The sequence below is a fragment of the Nannospalax galili genome, unplaced genomic scaffold, assembly GCF_000622305.1.
Source record: "Nannospalax galili isolate Female #2095 unplaced genomic scaffold, S.galili_v1.0 scaffold218, whole genome shotgun sequence".
In the NCBI taxonomy this organism is placed as follows: domain Eukaryota; kingdom Metazoa; phylum Chordata; class Mammalia; order Rodentia; family Spalacidae; genus Nannospalax; species Nannospalax galili.
The window spans coordinates 416,995-431,261 of record NW_008343207.1 but is presented as its reverse complement, the minus strand read 5'-3'; the positions used below and the strand labels follow the sequence as shown (position 1 = coordinate 431,261).

The following is a 14,267-nucleotide window of genomic DNA, read 5'->3' as shown; positions in this document are numbered from 1 at the left end:
TCCGCCCGGAGCTTGCAGACTCTCCGGTGGGTCCCCTAGCCGAGCCACATTGATCACGCGTCCTCGTCTGCGATCAGCCTCACAGTCTGTCCCTCGCAGACACCTCCTCTGCACACGACGTTGCTCTGTGGCGCGGGCCCGCCGGTAGCTTCCTCACTAAACGACCTCCGGGAAGCCCATCACTGCGCCCCCAACGCACCCAATCTACCTGGGGACCCCTCTCCGCACTTGGCACCTGCTCGGGTCCCTGCCTCGACCACTCAAGCGGGTCTCCCCTGGCCTCCGCAGCCCGGCACCCTCCCCCCGGGACGCCGAGGAGTGGCACGTCCCGCTGCCTATTCGCTGGGCAGCAGCCGGGTGCCGCGGCCCCGGGGGAGGGTCCCTCCCCCGCCTCCAGGCTCCACCCTTCTCTCCTCCCCCTCCTCCTTGCACTTCCTCCCTCTCCCCCCTCCTCCTCCCTCCTCTTCCTCCCTCCTTTGCCATCCCCCGTGTTCCTCCTCCCCCTCCTCCTCCCTCTCCTTCTATCCCTTCCCCTCCTCCCTCCTCCCTCCCTCCTCCTTCCCTCCTCCCTCTCCCTCGCCCTTCTCCCTCCTCCCTCCTCCGGCGCTCGCTCTTCGCTCACTCTCGCGCTGGCTGGAGGGGCGGCCGGCAACTGGCGCTGGCAGAGGCGGCGGCCAGGATGGGACGCGCGCTGGGGCTCAGGAGCCGCGGCGCCGGCTGGGGCCGGGCAACTCGGGCCAAGTGCTGGGTGGGCGCGCGTTGAGCCCGGGCTCCGTCGCCAGCCGCTGGCCGAGCGCACACAGCACTGAGGAGGCAGCCGGCCCGGCCTGCAGGAGCGAGCCATGCCCGGCGCCCGCGCTTAGCCGCTGCGCGGAGCGGCCAAGAGGACCATGCCGCCCCCGGGCCGCGCGCCGCCGCTCGGGCTCCTGCTGGCGCTGACCGCGCTCTGCTGCCCAGGTAACGCGGCCGCGTCCCCTCCCCGACCCCGCCGGGCGCAAAGTTGCTGCTGGGGTCCTAAGTCCTCCGCGGCTCCCGCGTCATGCACTTGGCTGGGCTGGGAGACTGGGCAGCCGGCGCCCCCGGCGCACCCCCTCTGCCTCTGCCCCCCCCCCCCCCCCCTCCCCCTTTTTTCTCTTCTTCCCTCTTGTGGCCTCCCCCGCCCCCCCCCCCCCCAGCTTCCCTGTGTATCCTTTCTACGCTCTTGGGGCCACAGGCGGTGCGCTCTCAGCCCTCTGAGGCCGGTACCGCGAAACCCCTCTCACCACCCTGCGGAGGCGCCGGGTCCCCAGGCCCCGGTGTCTGGGGGCGGATGCTGAGGGTCGCAGGAACGCTTCTCCCCCGCTGCCTGCAACCCTGTTTTCCGGACACCTGCGGGGCTTTGAGGTCACCACGGCCCACGCTGTCTGGCTTGGCCACAGTCTCTCCCCGCTCCCCGTTGCCCTCCTCTGTCTCCAGTCGCCCAAAGGTACCCGCTCCCAGGTGCAGCCAGGTGCAGCTCGCCCCTTGCCTCCTGGAAACTCGGGTGGTCCCGGCATCCTGACCCCAAGGTTGGCAGGAGAGGGAGCGGTGGCCAGGCAGCCCCGGAGGGCTCAGGGCCTCCTGGAATGTGGCAGTGTCCAGAGCCATTGCCCAGGATTGGGGAGCCCAGCTCCCCGATGGCACCTGCGCGGCTGTCGCCCCAACCTCGTGAGTGGGGAAGGCAGAATAGGTATTTTCTGTTTGCAGCCTCTGCTGAAGTTCGCCAAGCTCTCTGCCACCTCAGTGTGGCTACGTGTTGGTTGTAGAGGAAGCCTACCCTAAAATGACTGTGCCTCCCCCTCCCCCACCCCAGGCAGAGGAGACAGCCCCGAAGGCTGGGATGAGGCGACTGTCACGAGCCGTGTTCATGTGCGTTCGAGGGCTGCGTTCTCCAGACCTTTAAAATTCCAGACCCATGTTTTGGGATCAGGTGGCGCTTGCCTGAGAACATTCCTAACGTTTCTGAAATAAACAAATCACACAGACCCCGGAATGCAGAAGCCAAATGCAACTCGAACTTCGTAGCTAATGGGGTGAGGTTGCATTTGGGAGCAAGTCTGCATGCCAACTTATGGTGGCATTTTTTGTGTACGGAAAAAATAAACATTATCTTCCTCCCAGATACCCTCAAGTAACCCCAAATATTTACTAAGATCTTTCACTTGGAGAGACAGTGGCGGGCCCTGGACTTCAGCTGGGTAGGGAGCGGGGGACTGGGTTTAACTGCAGGGCTCCTCCTTGGTGTGGTTAGTGAGCCACTAAGGGCAGGTTTGCTCTCGCATTCCCCTGCTGGCCTGGAGATATGCGCTGCGGGCGTCGAGGACTCTGAGCGGAAGCCGTGGGACTTGTTTGCCAAAGCGCACAGTCCCTTGGACTTGAAAATTGCAGTTTTGTCGCTATTTTCCCTCTCCATGGGGGTTAGCGTTGGCCTGGAAGTGCTCATGAGTGGCTTTGGGCAGTCTTGGAGGAAGATGCTTGCCTCTTGATTTGTGCTAGAACTGGTCTCCTCACCCAACTACCGAAGAGCCTGCGCATAGCTCTGGGCGGCTTGCATCGTGGGGTTTGCAGTGTGGGGGAGGACCGTGCTACCCCCTGGAACCCACGACTCACGCTCCCTACGGTGTCAACATGGCCAGTAAGCAGAGACTTCCATGCACCAGGATCCTCTGGTTCCCTTCAGGGACATAAAGAGACCCACAGTTTACTAAGTCTATATTTAGCTCCAAAGCAAACGATGTTCCTCAAAGATCTTTAGCTCCTGTACTTGGTTGAAAGGTTCTGGGGGAGTTAACCAGCTTCCTTCGGAGCTGGCTGGCTGCATGTTTTATGAACGCCCTGGCTGAGGCTCTGGGAAGAGGGGTTTAGGAGAGAGAGTTCAGCGGAGAGGAGGCCGGCTTTATTGCATACAGGCTGTCGTCTGTGCCCTCTTCCTGCGTGGGCAGCTATCCCGGGGAAAGAGAGTGGTGGGAGGACCTTCTTACAGTGCTGAAGCATATGGAAGTGTATTAGGGGCACAAATCCCCCTAGCTTAGCGGCCAGGAGGCCCATCATTCAAGCCACTTCTGTGCCTATTGGTAGCTTTGCAAGCTAGTCGCGCTGTCACAGCCCACGCCCCCCCTGAGGGAAATGGAGCCTAGTTTTGTTGACCCTTGATGCTTGGGGGGGGGTGTCTGTGGATTGGGGGTGGGTGAAGCGCACCCTGGAGCTTCCACAGAGAGTCCTACAAATGGTGAGCTCACAAGTGTGGGGACAGCTTGTTGGAGTGCAAGTCTCTTAGTCCAGCCTAGCCCTTGCTGGCAAAGGATCTATTTCTTTCTTATTACAAGGTGTTTTGGGAGGAGGTGGCCTGCTCTCCAGAGACCGGCTTTGGGACAGGGGATATGCTAATGCTGTAACCACTCCCAGCGATTTAATGGCTCCGGACCTTCCCAGAGTAAATCAACTGGCACCCCTCCTCCCTCTGGCGAGGGTTGAGGGTCGGGGTGGCACGGGGCTTCCTACAAAGCTCTGGTGACTGGAGCCAACAAAGAATGTGTCAGTGGCCATGATCCAAAGGACAAAAAGAAGCCCCTTATTTGCTGGCTGGAGTCTGGTCTCTGGGCTCCTTCCCAGCGAGCCCCAGTTCTGTGCAGGTTCTTTCTTCTCTTCTGTTTGAAGGTGGATGGGGACAGTCCATTTCCCTGGAGGCTGTGGGACTCAGCCTCCTGGCCTGTGGGAGGGACTTAAAGTACCACAGGCAGTACCCAGGCAATAGTGGCCCAGCCCAGAAAAGCATCTCTTGGCATCCTGCTGAGGCTAGGCAGGTGTGGCTAGCTGAGGCCACAAGGCTGAACTGCTGTTAGATCTGGGCTCCTGTCCCTGACTCTTGCTCTGTCTTCTCACATCGTTGCCCTAGACTTTCTAGCCCCACACCAGGGGCTTGACTGGCTAAGGGGTCTCTATGGACTGTGATTCCACTTAAGGCATCCCAGGCTATGACCTGGTAGCTCCTTGGCATGGCCAGAGTAGCAACAGAAAGATGGGGACAGATTGTCCAAAGGCTGCTGGTGGTGATGCAAGGGCCCTGGTGCTGCTTTGCACACACTATGAACCTTTCCTTCTAGGAGCACCAGAGAGTACAATCTACTACAGGTGGGCATTCTCAGCCTCAGACCAGTGTTTATGGGTGAGGGTGTTCATAGGGGAGGCTAAGTCACCTGCCTCTGGTTGCACAGAATCAGGGGTCCAGCCTCGTTGCTACTGTGTGCCTTACTCACACAGCCTCATTCAGTCTCATACAAAATGACAACACTCCAGTTTTAGGCAGACCGCAGCTACAAACCTCCCTTGCTGTGGCTCTTCCTTCAGCAAAGGGCTCATGCATGTACACTTTGACCTTCTGGTCCCTTTGTAGTTTCCTGCCCTCTGGTCTTTCCTCTTTCGTGTGTGTGTGTGTGTGTGTGTGTGTGTGTGTGTGTTCCACATATGTATGTGGAGGTCTGAGGTCGAAATCAGGTGTCTTTCTCAATTGTTTTGCACATTTTTATTTTTCATTCTTTCTTGTTGCGACAGGGTCTCACTATGAAGCTGTGGTTGGCCTGGAACTTGCTATGTAGACCAGGTTGGCCTTGAGCTCATAGAAATCTGCTTATGTCTGCCTTTTAAGTGTTGGGATTAAAGGCATGTGCCACCATGCCTGGCTCCATCTCATTTTTTGAGATAGGGTGAGCCCCAGGGATCTGCTTGTTTTTGCCTTCCCAGCCCTGGGGTTACAGAGGGAGCTACTGCACCTGGCTTTTTATGTGTGTTCTGGGGCTTGAACTTGGGTCCTCATGTTTGCCTAGTAAGTACAGTACCGACTGAACCATCTCCCCAGCCGTGGTTCTTTCTCTTGAAGATCCGTTAGAATGAGTGACACAGCTGACCTTGTTTGTGGACTGCCTTGAGCCCCTTCTAGATGTGGCTTAATTAATCTGCAGCAACCCCCGGGGTAGGAATATCTATGCCACATTTTACAAATGAGACTGGGACTAGAAAGGCAATGGGACTTGTACAGAGTCTCAGAATCACCATGAATATGCACAGTGCTGGTTCCATCTCAGAGACTCTTTGCTACTGCCATCTCTGTGCTTGTGAGCACTAATTAGAGGATGATTTACTGGACTTCAATTTTATTATTAATGTTATTATTATTATGTGTATAATGTGCATGTGTATGTGTGGGATACCATGGCACATGTGGCAGTCAGAGGACAGCTTGTGGGAGTTGTTTCTCTCCTTTATGTGGGTTCGAATGGCATCAAACTCAGGTTGTTAAGTTTGCACAGGCTGAGCCATCTTGCCAGCTCTGATTTATTGGTTTCGAGGCTGGTTTGGCTTAGAGCTGTGTCTCACATGAGTGATTCTGTTTAGGGAATTTTGTCCCCTCCCAAGGCTCTGCTCAGTAGGGGCTCCTGCCACTTGTCAGGGGAGGTTCCTGGTGTTTGGGGAGACAGCAGGTATGTGTGTAGGTCCATCTTTGGAGGGTGATCTTTGGGGGACATCTGGCATGCTAATCTCTCTTGTTAGTTGCTTGCATGGAAAAAAAATCATATTAAGTGAAATAAATCAGACTCAGAAAGATAGATATCACATATTTTCTCTCATTTGTAAATCCTGGATTTTATAAAGAGGCATAAAGATGTGCACGTGAGCATGACGGTTGGGAACTGTGGAGAATAAATGGGTAACGGGAGGAAGGGAATGACGAGAGTGGAGTCAAAGTGCAGATGTTCTTGTTTGAAAATGTCTATGAAACCTGTCACTATGCCAGTTTAAAAAAAAAAAAGAAAAGTAAAAAGAAAAATTGGAGCTAGGCATGATAACACACACCTTTAATGCCAGCCCTTGGGAGGCAGAGGCAGGTGGATCTCTTTGAGATTGAGGCCAAGCCTGGTTTACACAGGGAATGCCAGGCTAGCTGGGGCTACAGGGCGACCCTGTCTCAAAAACAAAACAAAACAAAACAAAACAGATTGGTGTTGTGTGTGGTGGTATACACCTTTAATCCCAGTACTTGGGAGGCAGAAGCAGGTGGATCTCTGTGGATTTAAGACTAGCCTGATTTACAGTGTTTCCCATCAAACAAATGAATAAATGAACAAAACAGCAACAACAAAATTCACCAAAACTGGGGGACTGGGCAGATGGCTCAGTTAGTAGAGTGCCTTGCTAGCATGAGACCTGAGTTTGTTACCCAGAACTGACATGAAAAGCCCAGTGTGGGGGTATGTGCTTATAATCTCAGAACTGGGGAAGTAGAGACAGGTGGATCCCTGGGACTCTCTGACCAGCTAGCCTAGTCCACTTGGGGAGCTCCAGGCTAGTGAGAGATCCTGTATCAAAAAACAAATTAAAATAAAACAAAACATGGACAGCACCTCAGGAATGCCAGCAAGGCTGTCTTCTGGCCTCCACATGCACATGTGCACCTATGCACCTTCCCTTCCTAGAGTGGGAGCCAAAGCCCAGGTTTGAGGTCTAGGCAGTATTGGCCTAGCCCCTTGGGCTCTCCGAGACTTATTTTTCCTATTTGTAAAGTGGGCTCTCAGATGCTTCCCTGCAGATCTCATTACAGTGTTGGGGTGCCCCAGTAAGCACAAGGCTTGTGAAAGTACACAGTTATGGGGATGCTCCCACAGGGGGATACCAGAGGGGACTTCATGGCTGCAACAAAAGCTATAGAGAAGAGCCATGAGCTGTCACTAAACAGCTTAAGAAGTACTGGGTTTTAAGCCGTGGTGGTGCACCCCTTTAATCCCAGCAATCAGGAGGCAGAGGCAGGCAGATCTCAGTGAAACTGAGGCCATTCAGGTTTACATAGTAAGTTCCAGGCCAGCTGGGGCTACAGGGAGACCTGTAATAAAATAAAAATAAAGATTAAAAAAGTACTGGGTTTAGCTATGCAGCCCAGGCTGGCCTTGAACTTGAGAACTCAGATTGCAGACCTGTACTACCATGCTCACCTTACCTAGGGCTTCCTGATACAATCTTCATTGAAGTTCTTAAGCTACTCTTGGGTGAGGGAGTCACATACATCCCAGTTAGGGACACTGAGGCACCAAGGAGAATGGGATAGATGGCATGGCCCATGCATGAAGAGTGGGAATCTCCTCCTCACAGCTCTGAACTTATGCCCCACTGGTCTCCTCATCTTGGAGAGTGGCCAGAGATAGATCTGGAAAGACTTCTTGGTGGAGGCAATACTTAAAAATTGTCCTTTAAAAATATATGGATATATATATATCTATATCTATATGTATACACACACATACACACACAACTCTCTCTCTCTCTCCTCCCTCCTTCCTTCCCTTCCTCCCTCTCCCCCCTCCCTCCTTCCCTCTCTCCCTCCCTTCCTCCCTTCCTCCCTCCCTCCTTCCCTCCCTTCCTTATAGAGGTAGTTATTTCCATTTATTTATTTATTTAAATTGCTTGTTCTTTGACAATTTTATACATGTTTTTAAAGAGATAACATTTTCATTGTCTGAGACTTAAATTACCAGAAAGGGCCAATTCCTGGAGAAGGAGTTCCAGCAGAAGGAATGGGAACCCTTGGAAGTGACTTTGCATAGTACCTCCATCCTTCACACAGGCACTCATTCACTCATTCACTCATTCACTCACTCCTTTACTCCCCCTCCCTCCCTCCTTCCTTCCTCATCCTGTATTATGCACTGCACACTGGGCTTCGGAGGGACAAAGGAACTGCTTCAGTCTCCAGGGAAGCCGTCAGTCTCATAGATACAGCCTGCAAAGAGGGACAGATGAGTACCTGCTTAGTAGGGATATGGAGCAGGGCTGGGGCCCCTGGTGTTCTCTGCCCAACGCTTGATTCCACACCCAGGGCTTGGTGCCCATTCCCTGTCTAGGGAAGGAAAAGAGAAGCCTGTCCTCTGCACTTGAATTCCAGAGCCTTCTGTCTGCCTAACTGTCTGTTTCCAGGGTCAGGATGCTGGAACTGAACTTCCTCCCGAAGATGGGCTCCTTAGCTGACAGATGCCCTCTCTCTGTGCTTTGGGCCCAAAATAGTTCCATAAGAATCAATGGAGTCCAGTTGGGCTGGCTGAGTTTTCTGATGAGGGTAATGGAGTGTGAGCCTAACTTGGGCCTCTGAGCCTAGAATGTGCATTAGCCAGAATTAGCCCACCAGGGACTCACTCCAGTGGTTGGTGCAGGCTTTTGAGCTGGGAAGATGTGACTCAGAGCATCATTCCCCAGGGTCAGGCCCAACTGAGCTGCACTGTGCCATCCTCTGTGTGAGCTCCTGTGGTCACTAAGGAGTCAGGTCACTGGGGGTCAGGGATGTGAGTAGAGGATGAGACACAGACACACACACACACATATAGATACACAGATATAGATACACACACAGGCACACACATACATACACACACAGACAGGAACATGGACCCACACAGACTCAGACATATACATACCCAGACACAGGAGCGTGCGCACACACACACACACACAGACACACACACACAGACACAGACACACACAGATACACACACAGTAATTGGGAAATGTGGCAGTGTTGAGCTAGCCCCTTGACCACTCAGACTCAATTTTTCCACCTGTAAAGGGGGCCCTAATCTCTTTTGAGCCTTCTTCACAACCCCCTTGTGCCCATTCCTATGAGTTCTGCCACAGTTTTATTTGCACTTGCTGTGACGGGAGTTCTTTCTGAGGTTGGCGACAGGCCGAACTGACGTCCTTAACCCTGAGCACTGCATGAAGGCGGCAGAGACTCAACCATCTGTAATTGGGAATCGGCTTCCTCATGGGTAGGAGGTGCCGGGTGTGGCCCCTCTCTGGGAGGGGAGAGGATGGCTTGCCATTTTCAATAGGGTCAGACAGTGGCATTTGAACTAAGACTTAAAGAGGTGAGGGGCGAGGCTGGGGGCTTGGTGGGGAACATGGGAAAGAGTGTTCCAGGTCAAAGGCCCTGAGACAGGATGTGTCCGAGGGAAGAGAGGACAAGAGTAGAAAATGAGGTTTGTGAGATGGCTCAGCTGGTAAGGGCACTGGCCGCTAAGCCTTATGACCTGAGTTTGATCCTTGGGACCCATATGGTGGAAGCAGAGAACAGACTCCTGCAAATTGTCCTCTGACCTTCACATAATCACATATGAGCCCATACACTGATATACCCACATACAATAAATAAAAATAAAAAAGAGAGTGGGAATGAGGCCAAGGGGGCGACAGGCCCAGACCTTCTCCCAAAGGCCCTTGGCGAGAGGCACAGTTGGCAGGTATGACTAGCCAGCTCTGACTCACAGGATGGAACAGGAGACCCTGAGCGCTGCTCAGTGGTCTAGGATAGTGATGACAGAGATTTGGAAGGGAACACAGCTGTGAGACTTGGGATGTGTTCTAAAAATTGATCTCCAGGATTTGCTGACTAGTTTTCTTCAATAAATGTTTCCTGAGTGGGCTGGGGGTGGTTTGGTTGGCAAAGTACTTGTCTTGCAAGTATAAGAACATGAGTTGAATCCCTAGAACCCACATTAAAAAAAAAAAAAAAAAAAAAAAACCAAGCTGGGCTTGGTGGTATATACTTGTAACCCTAGCTCCGGGGAGTTGGAAGCAGGAGTGGCTTGACTTTATCAGCAAGTTCCACGCAAGTGAGAGATGCTCTCTCAAAAAGTAAGGTAGATTGCACCCAAGAGACTACACACAAGGTTGACCTCTGGCTTCCACAGACACACACACACACACACACACACACACACACACACACACCCTGCATACACGTTTCCTGGGCGGCAACCGTGTCTACCACTGTGGGTGGAACTGGGGCCACAGTGATGTTTGTAAAGTGACAGAATCAGCAGAATTTCACCTGTGAGCTGGGTTCTTGCTTTGTAGTTCTCCCCTAGAGCCATGCGGAGAAGGTTGGGTGAGTGAAGCCAAGCCAGGGGCTGGAGAGATGGCTAAGTGGTTAAGAGAACTTGCTGCTCTTCTAGAGGACACAAGGTTGGTTCTCAGTGTCCACATCAAGCAGCTCATAATTGCCTGTAACTCCAGTTCCAGGGGAACCAATGCCCTCTTCTGGCCTCCATGCACCAGTATATAAGTGTGCATACTCATACAGACATACATACAGACACACAGACACACATAGATAGACAGGTAGACAGACACAAGCCAAGTGGGGAACATCTGCAGTCCCAACACTTGGGAGGTGGAGGAGGAGGATCAGAAGTTCAAGCTTATCTTTGACTAAGTTCCATCCTAAGCTGGGCTGCATGAGACGCTGTCTCAAAAACAACAACAACAACAACAAAAAACCAAACCAAAACAACAACAAAAGAGAACGGCTGGAGAGGTGGCTAAGCCATTAAGAGCACTGGCTACTCTTGCAAAGGACCTGGATTTGGTTCCCAGCACCCACATGATAGCTAACAACCATCTGTAACTCCAAGGGATCCAATACCCTGTTCTGGCTTCTTACATACATGCAGACAAAACACTCATACACATAAAATGCAAATTAAAGAACCCCCAAACTAAATACCAATAGCAAACAAAACAGCCAACAGGTGTAGACAGCAAGGAGAATAAAGTCAAGATGGTTCAGGAGAAGGACACACACTAAGTGCTCAGTAAATGGGACAATTTTCAGTGCTATCCCTGATAGTTGGGGACTCAGGTTCGGCTACTCTCTTACTCAAGAAAAGCACAGTTGGTACAAGGCAGAGGTCTGCTCTGAATCCGTTAGATTCTGCTAGTCTTCGTGTCTTTTGCCAAGTCCACTGACAGGAGAAGAAGGCCAATCTTCTTGTTGATGATCCTGTAATTATTCCGGCATGGCTGACTGCCATCTGACCAATAGATACAGGGCACTCACCTTGTAGAGATGTGTAAGGCCGTTTACCCAACCCTCTGCTGGCCTTGGCTGTTGTCATACTGAGTGTTCTTTTCTGCACTCTTTTATTGGGTCTTTTTGAGACAGGGTCTCCCTATAGCCCCAGCTGACCTGGAACTCACTATGTAGACCAGGCTGGCTTTGAACTCTCAGAGATCTGCCTGCCTCTGCCTCCCAAGTGCTGGGATTAAAGGCATGGGCCACCACACTTAAACCAGGCATTTGGGCCAGCAAATGGCTCAAGCACTGTGACCCTCCCCCCACACCATGTAACAAATAAATAAATGAATGAAAAAAATTAAATTAGGCATTAGCATACAGTGGGCCGCATGGATTGTGTTTGACCCTCCACTTGCTGTTTTAAATAAAGTTTTATTGAAACACACCCCTGCCTGCTTGCATATCATTTACAGCTGCTTCACCAGCAGTCAGTGGTTGTGATAGTTGTGAATGATACACATGGGCCCACAGCTCGAGTAAACCCTGCCTCTCTCGTCTTTTTTTTTTCCTTTGGTCTTTTTGAGACAAGGTCTCCCTGTAGCCCCAGCTGGCCAGGAACTCACTTCATAGACCAGACTGGCCTTGAACTCACATAGATCTGCCTGCCTCTGCCTCCCAAGTGCTGGGACTAAAGGCATGTGCCATCATGCCCGGTGCCTCTCTGGTCTTTTAGAGGAGAAATTTGCCTCACATGGTCAAGCAGGGTGCACACTACATGTTTATGGACTTCCACTGTGTTCGAGAACAAGAGACCCTTCCTAACGTCAGAAATTACCCAGCTCCCAAATGAGGGCAATGGCAGGTTTGGTATCTCTTGGTTGAAAAAGAAAAACATATTGATTGAAAGTCGCTGTCAATTCAGCAGCGCCTTTGAATACGGTCTGGTAATTACAGTAGCATTTATGTAACATTTTAAAAATAGTAGCATGTGTGTGCAAGCTATTTTTTACTCTGCAGGCAGAGCCTGAAGGCTCACATCTCAGAAGACCCCTGTATGGCTCCTGCCGAAGGCCTCTGTTGCAGCAGAAACCCCCTGGTTGATTATTTTAGCTTGGTGACTTCCATTCCCATATCTCTTTTCTGACCTGGTGTTTGTTTCTCTTATTGGGTTGCTTTAAAAATGAAGAAGATGTCTCTGTGTTTGTGACACTTGTGCCTATGAAAGTTTAAATTCTCAGTGCTGGGGTTTGGGTATTAAGTGCAGAAGTGTGTTGCCACTGAGTCTGGACTCTTGGTTGTAAGGGATGAAAATCACTAGTGATGGGAAGTTCATGGGGGAAACAGCTTCAGGTATGGCTGGATCTAGGAACTTGATACTATCCTATCAGAGCTTCTGCACTCTCCCTTGATCTCTTGTTCTTCCTTCTATGCTGTCTTCACATCTAGATTTTCCTTCCCTGATGGCAGAGTTGGCTACGGTCAGCTCTGGCCTGTCCTGAGACCAGCAAGAAGACAAATGTCTCTTCTCTTGGCAAGAGCCTCAGGGCTGACTTAGTCTGGACTAATATGGGTCCTGTTCTGATGCCAGCAGCAGGGACTGTGCCTGGGGCATGGAGTACTGTGTCTAGGCAGCCTTGCTGGTCGTAGGGGGTGTGGAGTGCTGGGTTTCTGCAGCCTTGCTCCAGCCAGAAGCTTATCTCTGAAACTGGAGTTGGAAGAGGAGTGTTCCCACCAGCTCAAGTGCTCACACCAGCAGAAGGGGGCTGTGGACAGCAGTCTGCTCTGTGTGTGTGTGTGTGTGTGTGTGTGTGTGTGTTGCTAGGCTGGAGAGTGCTCATATGCAGTTGCTGCCTCTGGGCTCTTGGGGCCCACTTCTGGAACTGTATCATTGCCCTGTGACCCCCCTTTAGTATTTTCATGAGGTTCTGGTTGCTTCTATGGCACACATAGACTGGAAGGCAATCTGCTGGTAATTTGTCACAGTGGTAGTTGAACTTTGACCCCATAGCTCCACTCCTGAGAGGTCTGTATGTCACAGACCCAGGACGATGGCTGTGAAGTGGGTTCTTGCCCCTGCTGCAGAGGGGCATCCGGTGGGGGCAATGCTATTTGGTTGTGGGTGCTGCTCTGAAAACCCACTCATGCGCAATGCCATGTAGAAACCCACACATGTACAATGCCATGTACGTGTATGTTAGTTGTGAGAGTAGCGGAGGTGCGGCCTCAGGTGGGGAGCCAGCATTGCTGACCTTGGTGAAGAAATGAACAGGCAATGATGGTAGAGAAGGGGTGGGGGTGTCAGGAAAGAGATAGCTCACTCCTTCAATAGGAGTAGCAACAGCTGTTTGCCACTTTTATCTTCCTCTAGAATAGAACCCTCAGCCCCTCACTGTGGGATTTTAGGCAGGTGCTGTACTGCTTTGTGTCCCAAGGATTAAACGTAGGACACAGGCTTGGCCCTAAGTGCCCTTACCTGTTCACTCATCTTGCTGACCTCATTTTCTTGTCTTTTTTTCCCCCCTCACAGAGGGACTTTTTAAAATTGATTTTTTAATGAATTCCAAACAATACATCTTGATCATATTGAGACCCCTTCCTTTATCTGCATCTCCTGTAGTAAAGCCCCCCATAGTAGCCCCCCTACCCCGTTTTCCATGCATTCTGCTATGTATGTATGTATGTATGTATGTATGTATGTATGTATGTATGTATAAGGCCTATTGAGCCAAGTTTCTATTCCCCAAATGTCTCTTATGTGTGAATCCATCTACTGGAGCCTGGTCAGCCTGTCTAGTCATCACCCCATTAAAAAAAGCCAACTCTCCCTCTCCCAATAGTCATCGGTTGAAAACCACAACTGGTCGAAGTACAGAGAATAAGAGGCTGCAGAGTGTGTGTCCTTGGGTAGAACGCCTGTATCAAACCTCTACCACCCAGGACTCAGGAACCATTGTAGAAGAGCAGAAAGACTGTAAGAGTCAGGGGTGGTGGACAACCACAGGAAACAGAGCTTTCCAGATAGCCGGGAAGTTACTCATATGAACTTATAGCAATGGCAACAGCATGCTGAAAACCCATGTAAGTTCAAACTAGACAAAGACCCAGCATGGAAGGGGGGAAATGGGTAAGACACCCCAACCTTAGTTGAGAAACTATTGGCAGCCATTTTCTCTTCATAATTCACATTGAATTGGGTTTCCATTGCAACCAGGAAGTCCTGATGAAGTTCAGAAAAATCTCCTTGCCCGCCAGCACCCTTTTTCTGTCTCAGGCCGTGGCATTGTGTACTTGACTGAGAGCTATTTAGCCATTGTGGCAAGCCTGTCCTGAAATTTTTATCTACCCTGCCACCCCTTGCTTGTCTTACCAGCCTCAAAGCTGTCAGATGGAGTACACACCATCTGCCAGGGATTAC

At 51.4% G+C, this 14,267-nt stretch overlaps 1 protein-coding gene across 1 annotated transcript in view; it reads left to right on the top strand.

Moving 5' to 3' along the window:
- The first annotated feature begins 749 nt into the window (after positions 1–749).
- The window catches only part of Tmem132b (transmembrane protein 132B), a 412,598-nt gene continuing 399,080 nt past the window's right edge, over positions 750–14,267 (top strand). The window contains exon 1 of the mRNA XM_008839404.2: positions 750–957. Coding sequence (XP_008837626.1) covers positions 891–957 — 67 coding nt within the window. The 5' untranslated portion in view covers positions 750–890. The remainder of the gene's footprint in view (positions 958–14,267) is intronic.